This window comes from Phoenix dactylifera, chromosome 11 (assembly GCF_051530095.1).
Source record: "Phoenix dactylifera cultivar Ajwa chromosome 11, Ajwa_hap1_PhDact_Kaust_v1.1, whole genome shotgun sequence".
Lineage (NCBI taxonomy): Eukaryota > Viridiplantae > Streptophyta > Magnoliopsida > Arecales > Arecaceae > Phoenix > Phoenix dactylifera.
The window spans coordinates 23,087,358-23,113,052 of record NC_143200.1 but is presented as its reverse complement, the minus strand read 5'-3'; the positions used below and the strand labels follow the sequence as shown (position 1 = coordinate 23,113,052).

Genomic DNA, 25,695 nt, shown 5'->3' with positions numbered 1-25,695 from the left:
CATCTGGCTAGCTAGGAACACTTGCATATTTGAAAAGAGCAGCCAAGCATCTAGGTTAGTTCTGGAGAGGGCTCGGGCACAACCTACGAAGATCTCCCACCTTGGCTATGTAGGAGTTCTTTTGATTATTTAGGGCACCTAAGACTCTACATATGTTTTTGTAGTATCTCGTATGATGTTTATCACCTGGGAGCTACTCCTCATGAGCTTCCTTTGAGGTGAATTTCGACGAATGTGGGTTAGAAGAGGTGGCACTGGCTTCATCATCAGAGATCCTAATTTCAGATAGGTCGCTATAAGCAAGTGCTAGATATTCATCTATTTAGTTTTTAGGATAGAGTTGATAAATGCTTGAGCTGGCCTCAGTCATACGCGAAGCACCTTGAGGGTTGATACTATTTTGTTGGAGGGCGAGTCTGCGATGATGATTAGCTGGATTCAGAATCAGACTAGGGTCTTGCCCATGATCCAGAATATATGGCACTTAGTTAGCAGGTGTACGTTTTTTTTGAGGCGATACATGTTTACCGGAAGGTAAACAACATTGCAAATTGAATGATCTTGTATTTGGACGGACATTTCTGATTATTTGAGCCTGGTGTATCAATAGTTTTTAGGATATCTTATTTTCTAGTTCTCGGGAGGAAACAAGAGAGAAAAAAACAGCGACCCCTCCCTACAATTCTCACAGCACCAAACAGCCATTTCCGCCTACCAAATCCTGCACGTGGTGAGGGAAAAAGCTTTTTGGTATTTTAAATAGAAGAACAATTTGGCGTCATGTTGCGTGTTTGGCAGATGACTCCGCCTCCCCCGAAACCCTCTAATTTCCTCTCCCTCCGATTGGCGTCCTTTTATTTCTTTCCTTCCCTTTCTTTTCAATTTTAGTCCACCAGCGTTTGTTTCGTCGTCGCTCGAATGATCTTCGATATTCGGCGAATCCGGCGTGTCTGCTTGCCTCCCACGCCGCATTTGTTTCCGCGCATCTCGGACGGCGGCGGCGGCGGAGCAGCGGATCCGAGGGGTCCTCCGAGGAGGAGGAAAGGGGGCGGAGGAGGGATGTGAGGTGGAGCTGCGCGTAATCTAGCGGATCGGAAGCGTGGCGTCGTCGACTAGGGACGTGTCGAGGACGAGAGGCATCAGCGCAAAATGAAGGAGAAAAGGGGAAGAACTTGGAACGACAAGCGCAAGACATTGTCAAAGAGGCAACTCAGAAACTAAATCAAAACGGTAATTTCTCATATTTCATATGCATTTTCAAAGCACCTTAGATTTGGATTGGTAGAAAGGTATTCTTCTAAACAGCTTCTAAGAGACACCCTATCTTATGGCTATCACATATCCTAGGCAGTTCAGAGTAGCGACCCCTTTACTGACCTGAATGGAATGCCAAGTGTCTTGGCAGGCACCTAAACTTATACTTATCTAATAATTAATTATTGTAAATAAATAATGTATAGTTTTATATGTAGATTCTTTTGTGGACAGCATGCTATGAAACTTCTACGATTAATATTTGTGGGAACAAGAAAACACATGTCGAAAAAATCTAAAATATTCTCATGATTAGTTGTCAATGACTTCCTGTCATTCTAACATTCAAAGAGGAAAAGGGTATTTGATGGATGGTAGGTACATGTAATAGATTTAAGAAGGAAAAATGTATCTTGTGACTGTTGTGATCTCATAAACTGGTTGGTTATTAAATAAATTGATTAATACTTTAGGCCTTCTCTAGCGTTGATTTCATTTTATGTTGTTTCTTAGAGAAAAAGAACCCAAGCAAAAAAAAAAGAGAGAAAACCATGCTTGGTAGGCTAGTTCTTCAAAAAAAAAATTTCTGTTTTCTTTAAAAAAGTTGCAAGCAATATTTTTCTGAAGTTTTGAAAACAAAAAAACAAAACATCAGGCCATTGCCTCTCCATCTCTGCGGCAGGGCCGGCCCAATCCTTAGCCGACTGAGGCGGTCGCCTAAGGCTCCGGCCTGAAGAAGGCCCACCACAGGAAAGGCTTCAAAGACAAAATAGAAAAAAAAAAAAAAGGCCTTCTGTCACCTTAGGCCAGCCCACTGTAGGAAAGGCCTCAAAGATAAATCGGCCTTAGGCCCCCCAATACATTGGGCCGCTCCTGTGACTCTGCCACCATCAGCACCCACTACAAGTACCATCTGCCACTGCTGCCAACAGCACCACAACTACCAAAGCAAACACACAACAAGCACGCACTACAGAGAAATGAATAGAGCTATATACAAAGGGGAAAGTGGAGTTCATATACTGCGAAGTTCATATACAAGCGTTGCAAAATGAAAATCCAAACAATTGGATATGATCTACATGGTTAAAACTGCTTATACACTAAAAAGGAAAAAAAAAGATATTTTTAAGACCTGTTGCTTATGCATCAAGTCATCCCATAACTGAAAGGCATGCCATCAATTTGGGATGACTTGATGCATGAACATGATGTTTTGTTTACAGATATTTTAGATCATATACATTTTTATTTTGTGTACGACCAAGTTGCATTGTAGTGGTTCATATTCTCAACATAAGCACCAATCAGCACTAAGGGCCCTCCTTGCCTAGGTGCTGACATTGGTGCCTGGCTGTCATTTTGCCTAGGACCCCTGATTGCGGCCGGTGCCTAAGCCTAAGGGTCACATTCTGAACATCTGCATTTGACAGCATAATCCCATGCTATTATAGCGTGCCTTTCATATACCAACTTATCTTAAGTGCAAGAAATAAAAATTAAGATGAGTTGCTTATAAAATGAGATTAGTCCACTCTATGTTTTTATATGTGTTAATTTTATCCTTACCTGTTTCAAAGAGTATTTTTTGTTTGATACTTCAGTGAAAAGATAACTTTATGTGTGTGCATTCCTGCATATGTGTGGTTATGAGCATATGCATGTACTGGGGAAAGATTTGGAAGATACCATCCAATTGAAACCTGCAAACTATAATCAAATACAAAAACTTAACAAACACAACCAAGAGTTAATTCAGAGCACCATTAGGTACATCCGTCCATGATAATCCCATTCACCACCTCCATTTCTTTGGAAAAATTCCTGGATACCACCACAGACCAAAGAACAAAGAAGCAACCTATATGTTGTATTCCTCTCCTCTTCAGGATGGTTGGAGTGAGAACTACTTGAAAGTTCTAATTCTTTCCCAATTAATAAACATTGTTTCGATTTATTTTGGGTAATTTCCTTTTTTTATAAGCATTTTGGCATTACTTACTGTAAGTTTTAAGGATTGCAATGTTTAGTTTATTTTCTAATGTAATTCATATTTGATTGTAATATAACATGCATGACTGTTCTTTATACTTGGCCTTTTGGTGCTGCGGCATTTACAATTATATAAAGGAGTTCCTAATACGCTTATCTCATGCTATTCGTTGTTCAAGACATTCGGGCTCTGGTCAAGGCAGGCTGAAACCTAAAACAGACTCCTGTAAGTTCCTTCAGATATCTTAGTTAGTAGGTTTGAATTTCTGTAAGAATGACTAAAACTTTTCTTTTTTACCTTTATCTGTTCACAATGAGTATTTCCATTTCAGTCTTATATGAAATGATGATTTATTTTAAACATTTCAGAAAGACAGTGGTTTTCTTCTATGAATCAGTTTTTGCTGCTCCGAAAAGATGGACGTGAATTGCAAAAGCTACAAAGGTGCTTCCCTGAGGTAGGTGAATTAAGCAAATGTCGAGGATGCTACCCAGGAAACCTATTGAATTTGAGCATTGTTATTACAGAAGAGGGACTTATCTCGAATGTGAGAACCAAGGCCTTATCTGATTTTGTTGTTAACATTTAGGTTAATTTTCTCAACCTTAATACCAATGTTCAGAGGACTGTTTTTCAATCAATTTCCTTCAGATTTACTTATGTGCTTAATCATGTAACTATTGATTTCAATATCAGTTTAAACTATCCATCATTTGAAAGCAACTAGTCAGCTTTCTCAAAGCAGTGGCTGATAATGTTAGTGATTCCTTCCACAAAAGAATGGCTAATTGATGCTTAAAAATGGAGAACCCTATAAGTGACCTATTTAGATAATTAGGAATCAGGTTTCAATTCAGATAGTTGGCTTATCGTATGTGCCTTATGTATGAAAGCAATTTGCTATATCGTGCCTTCCTCAACCTCTTAGTCTGGACTCTTTTAAAGTCTAGGTAACCATGGAGAGTTGCTATTAGGTCAAGCCACTGCTTCATTGATGGATACTGTCTACCTTCACCATTTCAAGAATGCCTGGAGTAATCACTCTTTTGGCTTCCCATGGTTTTGTCTTCATTTGATGTCCAGAACTTTTGATTTCAAAAATCCAATGGAGGCATGAAAAGTAGAGATCTTTTTTTCTACTTGAGGTTTATGAACAACTGTCCAAACTATCCTTTTTTCCCCTTCTTGGTAATGCAACCTCTAGAATCCTCAAGGGATCCTACTAACAGTTGATTGGTGTAGATCATTACCCTTCATGGCCTGCGTTTTGTGTTCTGGTTGGTAATTTCAACTATCATTAATTTTATAATATAGTCCATAGATATAGTTACTGATCCATGACCAAAGTCTCTTTGAGCATTTCTTACAATTATCGGTGCATGCTCCAACTAATTTGATAATCAGGCAGATGAGAATGTTTCTCTGTCACCCATGCCTAGTTTCCATGTCTTTCATGCTTTAACAGTGGGTGACAAGTAGCATATGCCTAGGCACATATCTTCAAAGCTCTAATACCCTTTTGCGGTAATATGCCTGGGTTGTAAAAATAAGAAAAGCTAGGTGACTTAAATTGAACCCAGTCTGTGATTGCCGTCAGATTGTGATGTCTTCAATAGCTACTGTAGAGATCATATTTATTTTGGTTCCTTTATTCTCATTCATGAGTTGGGCATATGGAAGATTGTGTGCTTTGCTTATAATTTTTAGTGCTTCATTCCTCATTTTGCACCATTTTTTTATTCTCTTTGGTGCAGCTGGAAGAATGCAAAAGGTCCACACCTAAGGTTCCTGATTATCTGGTTTCATCGACTTAAACCAGAGGCAACTGGGCATTATAGCACGGTCATCACTGAAAATTTACTTACCTTGAATTCCCAAGAAAAACTCCTGAGGTGGCGAAGCAGAAGTACGGAGTTGGTATGTTTAGATAACAGCAACACCACATTCTTTATTCTTTCCTTGTAGGAAACTTACAGGCATCCTTCTGTTCGTATGTTTAAGTGGGTATGCATTGCCCATCACGAGTTGAATATTGTCTTGTTATAATATATAATTCTGCAGTTCTCAATTCAGAGATGTGCGACAGAGCAACTGAGAAACTTTGCATATCGTTTACTCCAGTTATGCTGCAAGAACTGCAGCTTGTGATCTTTGTACTGAATACTGAGGCAGTTCAAATGGAGGAGGTAACATGCAGAGATCTGAAAAGAAATCTTAGTTTAGGTTAAGGTAAGAGTTCTCTCCTCCCAGAGGCCAGTATCATTTACCACTCTGGCATTAATCTCTGATTAGCTGCCTTAACCCACGAGGTCTTAGTTTATCGTAAACAAGTTCTCAAGGGGCTAAATAGGATGAAGGGATGTATGATCAAGATTTGCATTTTATTTGATCATATTCCTCGATAGGAACAATCTTTCTAGTGTGTATTTTTGCTATCTACCATAAGGTAGGTTATACTTATAGGAGTGCTACAAATTTAGACATGATTGGTTGAATGGGTCGGTTTATTTTTACTACTATTTATTCTTGAATAAATTACTCCTCTTTGTATGGCGTAGTAGTTTATTCCAGGATGCGAAAAGTTGTGTTATAATTTTTTCTGAAAATCCATTTTACCCTTCTTAAAAAGCCATTTATTTCAAGTACTTCAATGAGTGCTTGGCCCAAAAAAATGATGGAATAACTGGGTTAAATAACTTTTACTTCCTTTTATTCCACTTTAATTACAGTCATAAGGTGCATCTTTGTATTTGCAATCATGTTTGAAATCAGAGTTGGAAATTAATAATTGGCGCCCCTAAATCCGTTTGGTAGAAAGTCTTTTATTAATTGAGTAGAAAATTGATAGATCTGAATGCATCATGGGTGTTTATATGCATGTCAGATCTTCCAATTTCCTTTCAGAGCAGATAAACTAATTTTGTCCCGCTAATCAACTAAGGTAGAACCACTTAACTCGATTTTCAGATAATCTGACATTTTTTTTTTCTGTGAACGGGAATCGCTTCTGCGTAATAACGTGTATTTCCCATTACCCCTTGTTTTAAATCAGAGTTATCCACAACTATAATATCTTGCACGAGTTCCCTCTTTCTTAAGTATATTGTGGATATATATTATAAAAGGTTTTTTTGCGTGAATACTTTTGTGTGAATACCTTCGTAAAATTTATATTTATTTCTGTACCCTCATAATATACTATTTTTGCACAAATGCTCCTAATATAACTGTTCTTTTAACACCATTAATAAAAATAATATTTATTTAATTAAAAATAAAATAAATTTTTAAAATCATTTTTTTATTCTTTTTGCATATTTATTCATTAAAGATATTTTAGTCATTTTAATTTGAAACTGTTAATTTTTTAATGACATTAGATTGTGCGGGCACATGCAAAAACAAGGATAAAAAAAAGGGAATAAAATAGTAAATCAAATATTTTATGAAGGTATACATGCAAATATAAATTTTAAAAGGATATTCATGCAAAATTAGATATTTAGAAAAATATTCCTGAAAAAAAAACTTTACTATAAAATTAGGCAGGGATAATTTTTTATTTCTATTTTTTTTAAAAAAAATATGAAATACATTTGGCTTTTGCAATTTTTGTTTGCGTGTCTCGCAGCACTTTGAATGTTGATGTTGGCAATTACGGTAGCTGATAGGTTTTTTTTTTTGATAAATGAGCTACTCACACAGCTCTGGTATGAGTATAGCCAGCTACATCACTCGCAAGAAGAGGCTGCCCATCATTTTTGTATCTGCTTTTGCTCGGTTCATTCCCACTGGAAACAAGCCGAGTTGGTGGTAACAAATCACATGCGATCCACTTCGACAGGCCCGGTGGAAGCCAAGCAAACGGACGGAAAGTATGTATATAAAAATTTTAAGAATAAACGGGAAAAAGAACACCATCTTATTGGTGCCGACCAACCACATACTGTTAGTCTGACACCCACATGCATGAGTCACATGTTAAAGAGTGATGCACACATGCATGGCCTCACATGTTTTATCGTTTTTTATAGAGTTTGTGGACTCATTTACTATCTTTGTACGAGTGTGAGTGGAGTTTGGTATGATTTATCATACGTCTCCAATCATCGAGTTTTTATTTCAATCAAAAAAATCATCAAGTTTTCAAAATTAGACGGGACTTTTTTATCCAGGGGAAAACTTAGTGTGAATCATGAGATTAATATGATTATAAGATCATAAGATCCTTATCCGTAATATTTGTCAGGTATATTTGTGCAGGTTATGCATGGAATTGGCCAAAATATAAATTAAATTGTGATTTATTTATCTTGCATAGAATTCTTAAATAAGACCAATTATTTTAGAAATCTATTTATTTTCCATTTTTTTATTTTTTATAAGCTTGCTGTTGTTGCTGTTTTCTTCATAAGATTAATTACTCAAGGTTTACATGGATATAAATGTACGAACGTTTCTAAGAAAATGAATCTACAAATTTTGTAAGACTTAACGGGAACGCCAAATCAGCACTTCACATCCAAATAAGTCATCATGAATAATAGATAATATTAAAAATTTCGGAATGATTTGAATGATAGGCAACAAGAAAATCCATTTTTTCACTTGTTAGGGAGCACCCCTTACAAATCGAAAACTCACTGAAAGAGTTGCTCAAGTCCAGAAGAATATTTTCTTGTTCGATGTGGAGATGAAACGAACAACAATAATTGTCAAGCGTAAAAGTAGATGATAAGTGGGAAACACCAGCATATCATCTAGAAAGTAGATCAACTCTCACGTCATTGTTGTAATGGCATAAATGGATGTCATAGTGGGGCCTCCTCCGATCAATGTCGTCTAATTAATTCCTTGCAATTAATATTGTAATGCAGTTCAAAATACGACATTTCATGTTGCAATGAGCAACTTGAAAATATTGGAGCTTCTTCGACCCAGGAAGTGATTAAATTGGGATAATAATGTGGGGCTGCAACTAACGAGCTTATAACTTGCGGCGAACTCCGCCACGAGATTCTGGGGCCTCCATTATGTTCATATAGCATTTAGGACAATACTCGTCTTCTGGATGCGCCCACCTCTAGCTTTCTCAAGACTAGCTTCGACGGCAACATAATTGATGAGGGGAGATGCAATGTGAGGTTCGCCATCCGAGACTACGACGCCAAATTAGTTGCGGTGGGGGTCGGTGAATTTTTGATTCGTCAGTAGTGTGTGCCGAGCTTAGAGTAGCATATAAGGGTATTTACTATGCGAGGTGGACACTAGGTGCATATCGTATTATTCTTGAAGACGATTCAACCATGATCATTGAGTGGATCCGAGGACGGAGACGCACAACTAAGAATCGACCGTTGATCCATAAGATTCACAGATTGATGGAAGAGTGCTACTTTCACCGGACCTCACACGTATGTAAGGAGGCAAATGAGACTGTCGACTGGGTGGCTTTTCATGTGGCCCACTATTTCGATGGTTTTCTTTGGATAGACAGTAGATCTATGTCAGAATCTTTACATAATTTTTTATTTTTTAATTTTGTTAGCCGTATTTATTTTCATAGTGTGTTAGCTGCCGTTGTAAAAAAAAAAAAAAATCTCCGCGACTAGCTATATTCTGTGCTCGAGCCCCGCCTGCAGCTCCAAGTACCGGAACTCAGGGGAACTTCGAGTAGAGAACTAGTGGCAAAAGCCCGCCATGTCGGTTTCCAATCTCCTTGCGAATTTTCTGGGTGAGCTTCCAAACATCTTTAAAGTAAATGATGATCTGTGCGTCCCCACACTGCTCACGGTAGAACTGTGCGAGTCCTTGCTTTTGCTCACCCACCTCCAGGGTGAATAGTGCGTCCTCGCTTTTGCTGGATGGTACTGTCTCTGTCGGACATCATCCTGGATGCACCAATTCAGTACTTATACTATGTCAACATTGTCGCTGGGTTTGAGAGCACATGATAGCCAATTTCCAGTATATTTAACTAGCATTGAGTATCTACATGAAAAATAGTAGAAATTATGTTCCTATCTATTAGCATAATTTTAAAAATTATATAACAATTTATATCAGCCCATATTAGCATCAATCAATATTATTTTTTTCATTGTTAATATGATTCTATATCGAATCTATATTATCTTTTTTATAGAGTCCGTATATAAGTACATATAATTTATAAGATATACTGAATACAATAAAAATAAAAAAATAAAAAATATTTTTTTATTTTTTTAATAAATATTTTAACACTATTTAAATTATTTGGTTTTTTAATTTTGGTAATTCTAGCTGCAAAAGAATAGACATCAAGTAGTATTTGTTTTCAGAAATTCGGCTATAAAAGAGTCGAGATGGAGCGAAGCTGATATGATAGGTCCACTTGGCGTTTTCTAAGCTTCAATTAGGCGCGTTAAAAGAAATGATTAGAGAAAAAAAAAAAAAAAAGGGAAAGAAAAGAAATAAGAGAAAAAAAAAAAGGCTTCGTATGACGGCCAACCTTGACGTTGAGCCCTCCATCGCGACCACGAAACGATGCTAAAGCTCGTCGCCGGTAATGACGGAGGCGTGGGGGTCGACAAAACCCGGTCCCAAAGTTAAGTTACCCCGCGTTGCACAGTATTACGATCACACACATGATCTATTACCATTTACCAACGACAACGAGGCATCCTTCCCATATTTCCCGCATCCCCATGCAACAGGAACAGCTGTCCTTGCCCCCCTTACTTTATTTAACCATCTTAATTAACTGGTGCTTAATTTACCTACATCAATTAGCCGTTTGTTTTGTTTCTCGACTTTTTCCCTACCCACTCTCTGGCTCCCAATTCCCAGTTCCCACGCTCCCCACTTGCTCCGCTGCTTTGTTTAATTATATCTGTCGACCGTTCTCTCGTACCAGCCAGCTCCGGAACCCCTCTCAAAAAACGGTCGATTTCGTGGGTGGGTCCCGCCCTCGCTCGGCGCGCAGCGTGTCAGGCCGTGACGTTGATCAGATGCCAGACCCTGCGCTCATCAAATACTTACTTCCCATCCATTTTTTGACACGTACACAGAAGTCTCGCTTACATCTTTTTTGGCCCACTTATCATCCTCGGTTATCAGCACCACCCACGCACTTATCCGTCGGATCGACCAGCCGATCGAGACCGTTCCCATGTCGGCCCCACGTACCCAGCTCCACCCCGTACGTGGGCGGGCCCCACTACTCTCTCCATCTCTCTGAGACCAGCTTTAAAACCTCATGCCCTCCCGTGCTGCTCCGGTGACCAACCACTAAACCCTGCCTTCTCGGAAAAAGAAACCCCCCACTCTCCGCTTCCCCCTCCTTAGAAAAGGAGGCCCTTTTTTCTAATACTCCCCTCCCCCTTCTCCTTCCGCATGTTCCCTTTGTCGCAGAGCATGTGGCCTCTTACCGCCTGTTCCCTCCTCCTCCTCCTCTTCTCGTCGAGCACCCCCTTCTTCCCCTCTTCCGGTGAGTATAAAGACCCATCTGTGTCTCTCCTTTTTACGCGCATTGTGCTCTGAACTTGTTCTAACGTGCTAGTTTGTTTTAATTCCCCTCTGGGGAGCGCAGAGGCGGGCTCCATAGGAGTGAACTATGGGCGGGTAGCGAACAACCTCCCGCCGCCGGCGAACGTGGTGCAGCTCCTCAAGTCCCAGGGCATCGACCAGGTCAAGCTCTATGACGCCGACCCCACCGTCCTCCGCGCCCTCGCCGGCACCGGCATCCGCGTCGTTGTTGCCCTTCCCAACGAGCAGCTCGCCGCCGCCGCCACGCGCCAGGGATTCGCCCTCGCCTGGGTCCAGCGCAACGTGGCCGCCTACCACCCGGCCACCCAGATCCAGGCCATTGCCGTGGGGAATGAGGTTTTTGTCGACCCACGCAACCTGACTGCCTCCCTGGTCCCGGCCATGCAGAACGTCCACACCGCCCTCGCCCGTCTCCGCCTCGACGCCGACGTTAAAGTCTCGTCTCCCATTGCCCTCACTGCTCTCCAGAACTCGTATCCCTCCTCCGCCGGCTCGTTCCGATCCAACCTGGCGGAGCCGGTGATGAAGCCCATGCTGGAGCTCCTCCGCCAGACCGGCTCCTACCTCATGGTCAACGCCTATCCGTTCTTCGCCTACGAGGCCAACACCGACGTCATCTCCCTCGACTACGCCCTCTTCCGCCCCAACCCGGGCGTGCTCGACAGCGGGAGCGGGCTCAAATACTACAGCCTGCTCGACGCCCAGATAGACGCCGTTTTCGCGGCCATGTCGGCCCTCAAGTATGACGACGTTAAAGTCGTCATCTCCGAGACGGGGTGGCCGTCCAAGGGGGACACGAAAGAGACGGGGGCGGGGGCCGCGAACGCGGCGGCGTACAATGGCAATCTGGTGCGGCGGGTGCTCTCCGGCAACGCCGGGACGCCGCGTCGGCCGCAGGCGGACCTCGTCGTCTACCTCTTCGCCCTCTTCAACGAGAACCAGAAGCCCGGACCCACGTCGGAGAGGAACTACGGCCTCTTCTACCCGGACGAGGGGAAAGTATACGACATCGAGTTCACTTTAAGCGGTGGCGGCGGCAGTAGCAACGGTGGAGCGGGCTTAAGGTGGCGGGAGTACAGGGGGAGAGCGAGCGGAGGGGATAGCTCCCCGTCCCCTTCGTCTTCCTCCTCGTCGTCTTCTTCGACGGGGAGTGGGAGAGTGTCGGCGAGCTCAACAGGGGAGAAGTGGTGCGTGGCGAACGCGATGGTGGCGAGGGAGAGGCTGCAGGCGGCGCTGGACTACGCGTGCGGGGAGGGAGGGGCGGACTGCCGGTCGATCCAGCCCGGCGCTGGCTGCTACGAGCCCAACACCTTGGAGGCCCACGCCTCCTACGCCTTCAACTCCTACTTCCAGAAGAAAGGCCGCGGGGTCGGCACCTGCGACTTCGAGGGCGCCGCTTACGTCGTCTCCCAGCCCCCTAGTGAGTCCCTTAACCCTCTCTTTGGATCAGATTGATGGTGCTGAACCGTTGGATCATTGGGATCATATCTCCCAGATCAATGATCAATGAAGGGAGATTAATGTAGAGTTAGGAACGTTGGGTGAACATAGATTTTTTCCGTCATTTTTTTTCCTACAATATTCCCCAGTTACTTTCACTCTACCTCCAGTCCATAGGACTGTAGTCACGAGACAGTGTTGGCCCAAGGCACGATGCAACGTGACCGTGTGTCGCTTTGTGCAGTACGTTGGGGGGAGGAAAGGGCGCGGTGTGCTTTGCTTTTTTTTTTTTTTTTTATTTTTAACCTTGGTCTGGAAACCAGGCGTCGCCCCATCCATAGCTTTTCTTTTAACTTAGGATAATAAATTTTTAGCTATGTTACCTTTTCGTGGTGGTTACTGGGTTAGGGGAGGACTAGTGCAAGAACTTGGCACGTGCGATGCACCATAGATTTGGCTTGGATCCGGTTGTTCCCATTTGTTGTTGTCTGCTCTTATTACTGGCTCTCAAATGATGCAATTTTTTTTGTAGATGTTGGGAAGTGTACGCTCCCCGCTGGACCTTGAACGGTGGAGGAGGCCGGAGGATTGGGTGGAGATCACAACAGAAGAGAGATATAGTGAAGCAATGATGACAAGAATCTTTGCTGCAGCTGTTGACTGCTGCTGGGTGGCGGATGGGAGGTCAGCAGGAGCAGCTTGGATTCTGAATATATTTGTGTTTTTTTTTTGTGGGGGGGGGGGGGGGGGGGGGGGTAATGTAACTATATTATTTTATGGTAGATAGCATGTGAGCCAGTGTAGCAGTTTGACCCTTTTATTCTTCTTTGTTTAGGGTTTCAGTGTATAAGTTTTATTAATACTACTTGCCCGTCTTAGTTCTTGTTACTGGTGTTATTTTATGGTAGGATCTGGTTATAATGTCTTCAGGGTGATGTCTTCTCAATGGTGCACCGCATTTTATATTGTATTCAAGCACCGTGGATCTGAATGTCTCTTGCAAGTTTTTTGGACTCCGACCCCTCGATATAAATTGTTTTAGGTGTTCTCAGCATTGGGCACGCGTACAAGTTTCTGGGTGATTTGCGACTCGTATGAGAACGGGATTAGTTGAGCTTATGCTAAAGGTTTACTAGGTGCATCCAGCTACCTGGAGGAATTTTTTTTTTGTTGGGGTTTCATGTTGATTTTCCCAGATTTTGGCCAATTAGTAACTGGTGACTGAAGCTCGTTTTTTTTTTCTTCTTCTTCTTTTAATTTTTAAATATCTAAAATGATGGTAGGAAAAGCATCTTTTGATATTGTTGTGGTTACTAGTTTTCAGTATTTCTCAAAAATACAAAAATCGAGCTAATGATGATGTTTTGTGGTAACTCAGTTTTGTTTCTTATTTTTTTATTTTTTATTTTAAATTTATTCAGAAACTTTGTGGGTTTTTTTTCTCTCCCCGATAAGAGGGTGACCTAGTGATTCTAGTGTAGGTTTCTTAGGACCTGAAGCCCAAATGAGGCTATAAAATGTGGAATCCTGGGCAAGCAGGCAGATGGTGAAAATGTCGGCCCGGATTTGAGTCCAACCTGGCCCAGCCCAAGAGACTCTGGTACCCGTTTTATTGACTAGCTTCTGATCCGACTTCACCCTAAAGGTTGGATGCAGTGATTCTAGTGTAGGTTTTTTAGGACCTGAAGCCCAAATGAGGCTATACAATGTGGAATCCTGGGCAAGCAGGCAGATGGTGAAAATGTCGGCCCGGATTTGAGTCCAACCTGGCCCAGCCCAAGAGACTCAGGTACCCGTTTTATTGACTAGCTTCAGATCCGACTTCACCCTAAAGGTTGGATGCAGACTTCGGGCCTTGGCATGATGCAGCCCATTGACTCCTCTTAAGTGACCATAACATGGCCGTTATTTAACACTACCAGTTCTTAGAAAAACAGAAAAAAAAGGGTAAAAAAAAAGAGGAAGCTCCATCATGTCGAGAAAAATGAGGAAAAAATTGTGCACCTAATCATGTCGAGAAATTCTTACCCAACAAGGTCGATTTTATAGCATGATTATATTGTTTCCCATATTTTGTTTCCTTCTTCTATGCTGCAATGATAAAAGATAAATATATTTCAATCAGATTTTTTTTTGTTTTAAATTGTATTCTACATGACTTCTTGTTGTAAAAGCTCTCCTAGGCTCTGATTGTGATTGCTATTGATAATAGAACTTTTGAAAGTAAATTTTTTTTACAAAAAACTACTTCTTGTTTGGTAACTATATTTATAAAATGCTGTAAAATTTTAATAATCAAAAAAATACTTTTGGTATGGCAAAATAACAATAAAAGATATTGCACAATATTGAAAATAAAAAATAACTTTCTATTTTTTATAGAATTGATATCATTATTTGGTAACTTGTGTATGTCATTCTATGATTAATCAAGATGTGATGACTTGCACGCTGGATTTATACTTCATGAACTAAAATTTCATTTAGAATCACAAACAGATTACACAAATAAACAATTACTAAATACAGAGGAGAGCTTGCACGCAAGCTCATGGTCTTGCATCCTAAACATGGATTGTCTTGAGTAGTTCTTTCATAGGATATGCCCGATTCAATGATAATAAAATTATTCATCTTTAAACTGTTATAATGGATGCTAGATGAACCATATGGACTATGAGGATTGTTAATTAAAAAATGTGACCACAAGGATGTCACTGTAATGAAAATAAATTATTATACAGCGTGATTCTTCTAAGCTATGTCTAGTAACATATATCTTGTAAAAATAATCATAATGCAAACACTGAATTACTATCTAATGAGCTCAGTCTTTATGTTAAAACCCCACAATTATAACCTATTTCTTGGGGTCTAAAAGTTTATTCAAGTCGCATGTTTAACAGAGATATCTTTATCACACTAAGCTAACTCTGGCTTCTTCTTCATTGTGCTTATTAGGACGATCCATGTTATTCAAATTTTCAAATGAAGATTGAACATGTTATTCAAACATATACAATCAAGGCATCACGTTCTACTAAATTACCCAGAAAATTCATGCTAGGTCGTCGGGATGGCCGATCAAATTATTTTTAGATCCATTGCCTCAGAATTTCCATATCCGATCGAACAGATTATCAATTATTTTCTTCATGTGATCTAGTAGACAACCAGATAGTCCAAATACCTCCTCTTTGATTCCATCTATATCCATCTGCAATCATGTGCTATCACCAAATTTTACGGCTTGTATGTGATAGCCAACCTATCTTTGGGCATATACAAACCCTATTGATAACACTTGTCCTAAGACACGAGGCAGAGCAGCATCTCCTCTTTCATTTTTTTTTTCCCCAGAGGAAGGAAAACTGAGGCAGGTTCTTGGGAGTAGGTAGCAACCCAACTTACTCCCTCCACGCGTCCCATTTTTTAAGATTGAGCAAATAATTGAAGATCTAGTGCTATTTGTACCGTAGAATCCGCCAAAGCCTCTCGGAACCTTTGCAATTATCCGGGGCTAGCGGAGAAAAGAATTTATGTCCCTTTGGAGGAGAGAAGGGGGAAGGAATAGTGTGGATGCCGAGATGGCATCATGGCAGAGACCGGCAATGGCATAACGTGGCTCGAAAGCTCACCAATTCATTTCCTCGAATCAATCCCCACTAAAGCTATTCATGGGTCTTCTCCCATCTATAAATTCCCCCAACTTTTCTGAATAAAAACATCCCATTTAACCTCTCTCGTGGGCTTGAAAGAGAAAAAAATCATGTGGGGCGGGCATAAATACAGGACAAGCCTTTTATTCTATCGTATTTTTATTAGTATCTATTTTTTTTAAAAAATCTAAATGTTAAAAACTTTTTTTATTGGCTGGGTCGTCATGATTATAAAAAAAGGGCATCCATTTTCTTCTTTATTTTTAAAATATATTTGTTAATGGTACATACTATGTGGCCAGATAATACACATCAAATAAATTCATCATCTAGCAAATTAATACACATCTCTAGATAAATTGATATATAGCTTTCAGAATATGGTATTCACCAGTACACAGTACACAGTAAGATGATACACACTTAGCAAATTAGTCATCTAGTAATCAATACACATCTATAAATAAATTAACACATAGTTTCTAGAATATCATATTCATCAATACATATCATATGGCCGGATCATACATATTCATTTGACTATTTGATATATACGGTAAACTTCTTTGATACACACTTAGTAGTAATCCAATGCACATCTTTAGGTAAATCGATATACAATTTTTAGAATATGTTTTTTATCAGTACACACTACATAAATAGATGATACAAATTAAGTAAATTAGTCATCTAGCAAGCCAATACTCATTTCTAAATAAATCGATACACACTTTTCAGAACATGATGTTCATCAATACCAGTACGCATTATACAATTTTCTAGTTTGGTCTAATTTGCTAAGTATGTATCATCTAGTCGTGTATTATATACTGATGAGTATCATATTTTGAAAACTATATATCAATTCACCTAAAAATGTATATTGACTTATTAGATTAATTTGTTCGGTATGTATCATCTAATAATATAATATATATTAGTAAAAAATGTATTTAAAAATAATGAAGAAAAAAATGTTGTATTTTTTTTTATTGCAGAGCAAACGATTCCATCAACATAAGAAACTTTTAACTTTAATTTTTTTTTTTTTTTTTAAAGATGGATACTGTGATGTCGTTTTGAGCATCCGAAGGCATTACTAGAAAAGAATATTTATGAGCCTTGTGGACGAGAGAAGAGTAGCGTGGGTGGTGAGATGGCATCATGAGGGAGACGTGGTTAACCATGGTTAGCACTGGCCCCAGAGTAACGTGGCTCCAAAGCCCACCAATCCATTCGGACCATTCCCTCGAATCAAAGCCCATTTAGGGGCATCTCCGCCTATAAATAACCCCGTCTCGTCCGCCTCCCTTCTCGTCAACTCCTCCTTCATCGCCGCAACCGTAGACGCGATTGCAGAGAGAGGAAAAGAAAAAAAAAAGAGAACGAAGAAAACAAAGGGAGGACACGACGGACGGACGGAGAAGAAATGGAGAGAGAGAAAGAAAGAAGCATCCATCTCCTGTTCTCGAACGAAGGAGCCGAGGAGGAGAAGTTAGATAGAACGGAGAGAAAGAGAGTATCGATATCGATGCCGAAATCAGGAGGAGGAGAAGTGTTTAATTCTGCGAGACAGCCCCTGCTTCGGGCGTCGTACACGCGGTGCCTCTCGCACGCCGGCGACGAGCTCAAGAGCTTCCGCTCCTGCCTCCGCTGGCTCTGCGTCGACCAGTCCGACACTCCCCGCGCCGTGGTCTCCTGGTTCCTCTTCCTCTTCCTTGGCCTCTTCGTCCCCGCCGCTTCCCACTTGCTCTTGATCTACTCCCCCGCCCGCCGCCCCTACAATCTCGCCGTGCAGCTCTCGCTGACGGCGGTCTCCTCCCTCTCCTACCTCTGCCTCTCGGCCTTCCACCGCCGCTACGGCCTCCGCCGCTTCCTTTTCCTCGACAAGCTGGTCGGCGAGAGCGAGCGCGTCCGCCTCGGCTACACCATCCAGCTCAGCCGATCCTTCCGCCTCCTAGCCTTCTTCGTCATGCCCTGCTTCGGCGGCGACGCGGCCTACAAGATCTGGTGGTACGCGACCGGCGCCGGCAGAGTCCCGGACTATCTGATCCTCTTCGGCGGGCGGGGGATCTCGTGGGCGAGCGACGCGGCGGCCTGCGGGCTGGAACTGGCGTCGTGGATGTACCGGATGGCGATATTCTTCTTGGTGTGCGTGCTGTTCCGCCTGATTTGTTATCTGCAAATACTGCGGCTGCAGGACTTCGCGGCGGTTTTCCGAGAGGAGTCGGACGTCGCGACGGTGTTGAGGGAGCATTTGAGGATAAGGAGGCAGCTCAGGATTATTAGTCACCGGTACCGGGCCTTCATTGTGTCGTGCCTCCTTCTCGTCACGGCCAGCAATTTCGCCTCGCTGCTGCTCACCACCGGCCGCCACCATGCCGAGGTCAACATCGTCAACGCCGGAGAGCTCGCCGTAAGTGCTTCATAAATCTCTCTCTCTCTCTCTCATCATCACCACAAAACGTAATTTCACTTGAACAATAGGCAGGGCTTGTTTGGTTCGGGAAATTTTTTTTCCCCTTAATAAAATATTTTCTTAAAAAAATTTAATACATGAATATATGATATCTAAAAAAATATTTTTTTATATTTAGTTGGTTATAAAAAATAATATATTATAGAATAGTTTATATTTAGTTAAACAGCTTTTTTTTAAATATATATTTAAAATATCTATTTTGCTCTTAATTTAAAAAATCTTATTTTATTATATCTAAAAATTTAAAAGTATTTTTTAAACAAAAAGTTCCATATGAATTTTTCTTTCACCTTCTCATATCTTATATATGATATTTTTTTATTTTTCCGCCTCCATATAAAATCTTATTGCGAGAACTACTTTTCTATTTTATCCTTTAAAAACTCCAACCAAATAAAAAGTATTTCTCCAGTTGGCTATTCCCTCTTCCTCCTCCCACAAACCAAATGAGTCCAAAGTGTAACATTGGTTTCGAGTTCAATTGCATCGCTGACTTTTGACAAACTTTGATGCTATAGCATTTGAAGGCTTTTCCGACATGGAATACAAATCTTATGGTATGATGCCCTTCCTTAACTCTGCCTTTTTCCGCATGCTGATTTATTGGACTCTGAGACTTTGATTCTCCGCATGAGCTGTCTAAAAATATAGTCATCATATCCAGCATTCCACTTACAACAGCGAGTGTTCCTTTTCAGTGTTTCCCTTTATTCCTTCAAAGGCCACCCCAATAGGAGAATCTAATTATACCAACAACAATAGGAAACTTTGGTCTATATAGAAGTTACTTTCTTGGCTTCAATGCAGGCTAAATATATGTCTGCTATCTATATGTTCCGGATCTTAAGATTCAAAACCGACTAAATTCTAAAGACTAATCGCATTATTGATGCTTGCAGTGAATTTATACTTCAACTTTTGAACTAATCAAATTTTCATTAATTTGCAATTTGGCAGCTTTGCTCGGTTGGGCTTATGACTGGGCTGCTCATTTGCCTACGAAGTGCTGCGAAGATAACTCATAAGGCCCAAGCAATTACAAGTCACGCTGCAACATGGCACGTTTTTGCTACCATAGAATCCTCCAGTGCAGACACTGAGGATCCCCTGTCACACACATCTGCAGCCGTCCACCCATCGAGCAATTCCGGGGGTGACTCCGATGATGAAGAGGCTAGGGATGAGCTTGAGTTGGATGACACAAAGCTCATGCCATCTCATGTCAACACCATTTCCTTTCAGAAGAGGCAAGCACTAGGTGAGTACTCATGCATGTATTCTGCTAGTTCAATTAGCTACTCATGCATATTGGTTGTCTTCAATACTTTGAGTACTGGCTGATTTCTTTGGTAAATTGACAATCCATTGTAGTTGTTCTGATCTTTTTTTTTCTTGACCCCTCTTATCAGTGACATATTTAGAGAACAACAGAGCAGGGATCACCGTGTTCGGGTTCGTCGTGGATAGATCTTCGCTGCAGGGCTTATTTATGATTGAATTTTCTCTTGTTCTGTGGCTGCTGGGCAAGACAATTGGGATCTCTTAGGGCCACGATGCTTTCCTATATCTCCTTTGATTTATTCTTTTAGATACAGATTCTCACCCTTCTTAATTGCCTAAAGGAAAGAGTAGAGACGTGTGTGAATATGAAAGCAATGGTGGAGGTGTTCAGGTACAATTAATGAGTTTATGTGAGAATATGAAGTATCATGTACTTTTTGCTCGACCATTTCCCAAGGAGTAACATTTGCTCCTAATATCTTATATTTTTTTATTAACTTTCTAAAATATATCTTTAATTATAACAATCCAGGACCTCACCCAAAATGGCTAATCATAAGGTATTATTTGAGTTCTTTGATCCTGTATAAGTACTCAAGATCTTCTTGGCGAATAACCGATGTGATACTAAACACACGCTCGTATGGGTTATTACACCAATCCTTCCATAACACATGTTCCATGAGCTAGCCAGCAGCTTTGAGTCTTTCTATCATAAATTGCAAATCCTATGAGGTTGGATTAGTGGAATCTGTGTTGAGGCACCTCCAATGCATCCACAGGTGGTCTTGCGGACATGGCCAAATGCACCACTATTATCTTGTGCCAAGCACAATTTGATTTCCTTGCATTTAATATGAGTAAGATATGGGCATGGTAATGTTGGTTTTACTTGATGATTTTTTCCCTCAAAATGCCAAAATTAAGATAAAAAGGTTGGTTGAATGATGTTGACTTGATATATAGTCATAAAAGATACACGCAACAATAAAACAGACCTAACTTTGGATTGTGGAATGAATTTATTATTAAATAAGTTGAATTAACGTTTAAGAGGATACTCGTGTGGCATCTCAACACAAGAAGAATAGCATCATGATGGTGCCACCTAAATAATAATCTCAGAAATTTGATAGGATAAGGTATATTAGATTTTGTCACACCTCTATGATTTTGCGTTTTTTTTCCCCAATTATCAGTAAGCCTAGGAAGAACTAACGTAAGCGAAAGCCGAGCAAGCAATTTTGTCAGTTTAAAAATGAATTATTATATTTTCGCAATTGTCATTTTTTTCTTGTTAAGTTACAGGTTATCAAGTATTTACATATTTACATGCATTCTTAATAATTTGATTGAGTTGGGTAGATAGCTTAATAGAAAATGAAGATGAACTTCTTCTGTTGGCTTATTTTTTTCGGAATTTTTAGGGTGCACTCTTTAGTAGTTGGATGGGCCTTTCTGGGTGACATGTTTGCCTCTGGCATGCGTATTTTTTGGAGCTCTGAGTTATGCATTTCAAGTATATCGGCTCACATCATCTCGAAAAAAAGATGAAACAAAAGAAACTTCTCCCATTCGAGTATGTTTCGTTTTTCAACATTTTCATAAACTCTTCTGATATATATATATATTGTCTCCTATTTTAACTTTGAAGGTCTTCTTTAACAATTTAGAGTCAACATATAAGATTAGTTCCAAGTTTTAGTCAAATTGGAGTAATTGGCATCTTCCCCTCTTTTTGGTGCATCGAAGTTGCGAGTGATCTTGGTAGGCCACTTAATTTCCTTGTGCTATAGGGCTGCTGCTTGGGTCACTTCTTTTACTAGACAATATTTAAGAGGAGTCCTCTGGAAGAATCACGAATTTGTTCCTTTTTATCCTTCATAAATTTTACCGTGCATACATAAAAAGGTAGTCCTAATGGCAATATTAAGCTTAACGAAATTAGCCTTCTAGTGCATTCAGAAACTAGATTCTTCTGCGTATCGATTTCATTGAAGCTTGAAGAAAGCCATGAGAGGGTTGTAGACAACTTGTTTAGCATCAACAGCCATGACAAAGTCTGCGTGTGCGTAGTTCTCCACGTACTGAGTCGTCCACTTACTACCATCATGGAACTTGAGGCTATTCAGAAGGTGCCTGACATCTGCAACATCTGAGAGCTCATCCTGACCTCCATAACTGAGAAAGAGAGGGAGGTTGTTGGGGATGCTGGACATGTTGTAAGCTGGTGGAGTGGTCTGCCCATAGTGTTTCATGTTCTCATCATCATTGTTGTAATCATACTTTGTGATGGTGCCCCTTCTGATCACTGTTGATCAAATGAAAACTAAAAATCAACAAATATTTAGATGGAATTGCATGCCGAGTAGCCATGGATTTTGAAGTTTGAGCTAGGTTTAAACTCTTCGGTTGGGAATTTGTTTCTGAATCATCTCATAGTAGTCATGGATGATTTTTCAAATTAATCACTTAGAGATATTCAAGCTATGGTCTGTGACGGAATGGTCTTATAGGCGAAGCATGTATACCGATAAACCAATGGAGCAGCGGATTGAGTGACCTCATATGTGACCAACCACTTTAGGAATACTCTTTGAGTTGGGAAGAGGGAGTTGCCTGGTGCACTTCGGAACCTATTGTTTTTCAATTTTTTTGGCTGTATTCGTACCCGTATTGCATGATATATCCGATTTAGCAAATAATAATAATAATAATAATAATTGGTGGGTTGGTAGGAGGTAGGTTTAAGTTTGGGAAGCACTCAAGACCTCGAAAAACTTTGCCCATAGCTATCATTCTAGTTTAAGGGACAACTTACTTTGAGCCAAGTGAACCATGTTCTTCGTTGCAGTTGGTTGTGGTTCATGGTCCAAGAAAACGTCGACAGAGGAAGAGTTGAGGCAGCAGTTCTTACCTTAAGTTGAGATTTCAGAACACAAAGAATTACAAGATTATTCAGAAGTATGCCTTTCAGAGTTAAAACCAATATGCAAGCTGAGCAAGAGCTACCCGTGAAGGTTGTCATAAGATCGTAGCAATTGATACCAGGTTGCTTGCAAAGAGTTGTGAGGAACTTATGAACTGCTTCGCTGTCATAAAAATGAGAGAGATGCATGATTCTGTAACTCTGCGGTATGATCACAAAACAGTAGTCTTAACTAGATTAAATTTTAAATTGTAACTTAAGCTATGTGATCTGTAGTGTTTCCTATCATTTGTTTGTGGAGATTTAGTATATTGAATCCTTTAGTAGTTCCTAGCCATCATTTTATCCCTACTTCGACAAGAAGTTTAATTAAATTGCTGTGTTGAGAGAGGTGGTTGACTTGTTGTGCCGGTGAGTTGATCAATTACCCATTTGGATCAAATTCATCAAGTCCCAACCAATAATAAGCCTGCCAAGGAAATCATAAGCAATCATTCATCCAGATGTAAAGCTAGCTGAAAGAAATAATTCAACAAAAATGCTGTTGACCATTGCTTGCTTACTTCCGCAACGAAAGATTTAGCTGCTCCCCGTGCGATAGGTGATGACAGCTGATTCATGTAAGCTATTGGACTGAGCAAGGCTGCTGACCTTAGCATGCTCAATAGATTTTGTTCGCAGAAGGATGCAAGAGCAATCAAAGTTCCCTGACAATATGAAGCACGAGCTTCAGTTTTCACCAAAATCAAGACCTCTAAATCTCCAAAATAGAACTCACCAATGAGTGCCCAACGTAGTGGATCTTTTGCTGGCCTGTTTGTTTGTACACATACTTGAAAGTGGCAGGAAGGTCATAAGCAACCAATTCATCCCATGACCAATCCCAATATGCCTGAAATTAAGACCTCGATTCATTAAAAAAGTTGCAAGATGATAACATTTCATGGGAAGGAATCATGATATTGAAATGGAGTTTAGTTCATCAGAAGAGGAGCACCGAATCATCGGGCGAGAGCGATGTGTGGCCAAGGCTATAGATTGTTCCACGAGTGTTAGCTATCCACACATCATACCCATTGTCCGCTAGAATGTACCCCAGTGATTCATCAGGCGAATTCAGTAACCATGTAATCCCATCCTACCAAACCACCAAAATTTCATGAATTGGAATTCTAGCTATCATGATAAGTTGGTCGAAATTCACCATGTCAGCAACATTTTTACCATCAAGAGCCCATGTTGCAGAAGAACTGGTGTCTTGCTTGCACTGGTCGGCGAACCCGAACGACCATTTGGAATTCTCTGCATGCTTAGAATGTAGCCATCTTCTGTTGTCACCTGCAAAATGCTTGGAAATCTCAGGCAAGCTCGAGGACTAGAACTGGTTAAGGATTTAGGCTGCATGTCATGAAAAATTGTTAGGTGAAATAGCCAACTAATCAGATGATTCCGATTGTTCGATTAGTCTGGCTAGGCATCAAACCTATCGAGCGGTGGTGTGCTACTTTGGTTGCCATGGATCGACAAATTAGCCATGCAAATTTAAGTTCAATTGGGAATCCACGATACATGATTTATGATATGGGAGAGAAATGGGTCGAGAGTATTACGGTGTGCTCTTCGCATTCATAACCATAAATCTCCACCCTTGACTTGCATGTACCATTTGTAGTGGATGGTGTTGGAGCCGGTGCTTGCATGCCGACTTTGCTTGTGTTATCGACTAATTTGAGCTCCTTCCTTGTCCCAAGAGCACCACCAATTGCTAATCCAAAACAAAAAAGCCAAGCAAACTTGAGGCACTCATTGCTAGCCATGTTCGAGTTCGTCGAATTCCTCTCCTTGGCTTTCGGCAAACATTCTCCAACCCTACACTTCTTATAATAGAACGAAATTTCATTTTGGTCTTGTAGATGCCGTGCATTAGCCGAGCAAAATTCTTTCAGATCAACCCATCCAAGGCACTCCTTGCATTTTTTATCGCAAATGTCAATTTTGTGAAAATAACTATAGTATGTGGACCAATGAGCAGCCCCAACAAGGTAAGAACACTCAAATATTTGCAAACTATTGGCAGCATTTTGTTGGCTCTTGGTTGAGGACAATAACTACTTCCTTGAAGATGCATCGACAATTAAGGATTATTTGGCGTCAAGAAGATAGGGGAGGCTACAATTAGTGACAGACAAATAAAATACAGAACGACATAAATTGATTGATCAGCCACGGCGTTATACCATGGTGTGATAGAGTTCACACTTTGGTGAATTAGTTTGTTCCTATCAATTAGCATATGGGTCAAACATGGTTTCCCCCCACCCTTCACACATGGCTATTTTCCTCATTTTTAAAGGGTCGGCTGATGGTGATCCCAGAAAGACTACAAAAAAAAAGGGAGCATTATGGATCATATATGTATCTTGATCACGAATTTAATTTATTTCTTGATGAAAGCCAGCCTTAGGAGATTAATCCCTATACGACCAAGGGATCCATGTAGATCCCTTCTGAGTTGTTATTTATTTTATTTTCTGATGCTCACTAGATTAGTTTAGTATATCCATTTTTTACCTTAAAAAAAAAGGTTGGAGTGGCAATAGGTCGAGTTGCTTCCATTTGAGCTGGAACAGAACTCAGACCGGATGGCTACCACCCTGAATCCGCTGGTAGGTCATCTATCTTAGCTTCAAATAGTTAACCTGCTGATCCTTAGACCTGAGTCATTTTTGGTTATATTTTTGGGTTGTTTACTAACTTGATGATTGTATAGAATTTTTTAAGGCTACTGATTAAAGAGTAAATTACAAAAACTCTCTTGAAGTTTAAGTGTATTACACTTTCACTGAATAATTTGTAAAACCTATATTTATACCCCATTAAATTAACAACACTAGTGAAACTGTTTACCTCATGTAAAAAATCGAAATTGCCCTTAGGTAGAAAGGATAATAACATATTTTTCTTCTATCCTTAGGTGGTTGTTATATCGCTTAAAGTTATTTTAGTTCTTTTCAAAAAAAATTTCTGATATAACATTTGGATTCTATTTAAAGTTAATGATCGACTAACGTTCTATTTGGATTCTAATGTTTTATTCATCCTTTATTCAATTTCCAAATCAAACATT

General features: G+C 40.4%; 3 protein-coding genes and 1 long non-coding RNA gene across 6 annotated transcripts; 3 read left to right on the top strand and 1 right to left on the bottom strand.

Annotated features, from left to right (window-relative positions):
• The first annotated feature begins 707 nt into the window (after positions 1-707).
• LOC103706449 (uncharacterized) lies at positions 708-5,397 on the top strand. 3 transcript variants are annotated; one of them, XR_005512514.3, is made up of 5 exons: positions 728-1,230; positions 3,426-3,472; positions 3,616-3,704; positions 5,002-5,164; positions 5,309-5,397. It is a non-coding gene; the product is annotated as an uncharacterized LOC103706449 (long non-coding RNA). The 3 variants fall into 3 exon arrangements; XR_005512515.3 differs by having other exon boundaries at positions 708-1,230; positions 3,616-3,794; positions 5,002-5,397; XR_603969.6 differs by having other exon boundaries at positions 726-1,230; positions 5,002-5,397.
• Positions 5,398-10,494: 5,097 nt separating this feature from the next.
• LOC103706450 (glucan endo-1,3-beta-glucosidase 12-like) lies at positions 10,495-13,105 on the top strand. Its single transcript, XM_008790545.6, has 3 exons — positions 10,495-10,718; positions 10,821-12,197; positions 12,750-13,105. The coding sequence occupies exons 1-3, from the start codon at positions 10,625-10,627 to the stop codon at positions 12,782-12,784; spliced, it is 1,506 nt and encodes a 501-aa protein (XP_008788767.1). The 5' UTR covers positions 10,495-10,624; the 3' UTR covers positions 12,785-13,105.
• Positions 13,106-17,195: 4,090 nt separating this feature from the next.
• On the top strand, positions 17,196-20,072 carry LOC103706529 (uncharacterized). The gene is made up of 3 exons (XM_008790662.6): positions 17,196-18,292; positions 19,316-19,616; positions 19,768-20,072. The coding sequence occupies exons 1-3, from the start codon at positions 17,306-17,308 to the stop codon at positions 19,902-19,904; spliced, it is 1,425 nt and encodes a 474-aa protein (XP_008788884.3). The 5' UTR covers positions 17,196-17,305; the 3' UTR covers positions 19,905-20,072.
• A 926-nt stretch (positions 20,073-20,998) lies between these two features.
• LOC103706530 (triacylglycerol lipase 2-like) lies at positions 20,999-24,579 on the bottom strand. The gene is made up of 9 exons (XM_008790663.5): positions 24,179-24,579; positions 23,793-23,906; positions 23,566-23,706; positions 23,347-23,460; positions 23,132-23,275; positions 22,997-23,037; positions 22,652-22,731; positions 22,461-22,556; positions 20,999-21,950 (listed from the first exon to the last, which is right to left on the bottom strand). Exons 1-9 carry the CDS (start codon positions 24,383-24,385, stop codon positions 21,631-21,633), a joined length of 1,257 nt encoding a protein of 418 aa, XP_008788885.3. The 5' UTR covers positions 24,386-24,579; the 3' UTR covers positions 20,999-21,630.
• Between the last annotated feature and the right edge of the window lie 1,116 nt (positions 24,580-25,695).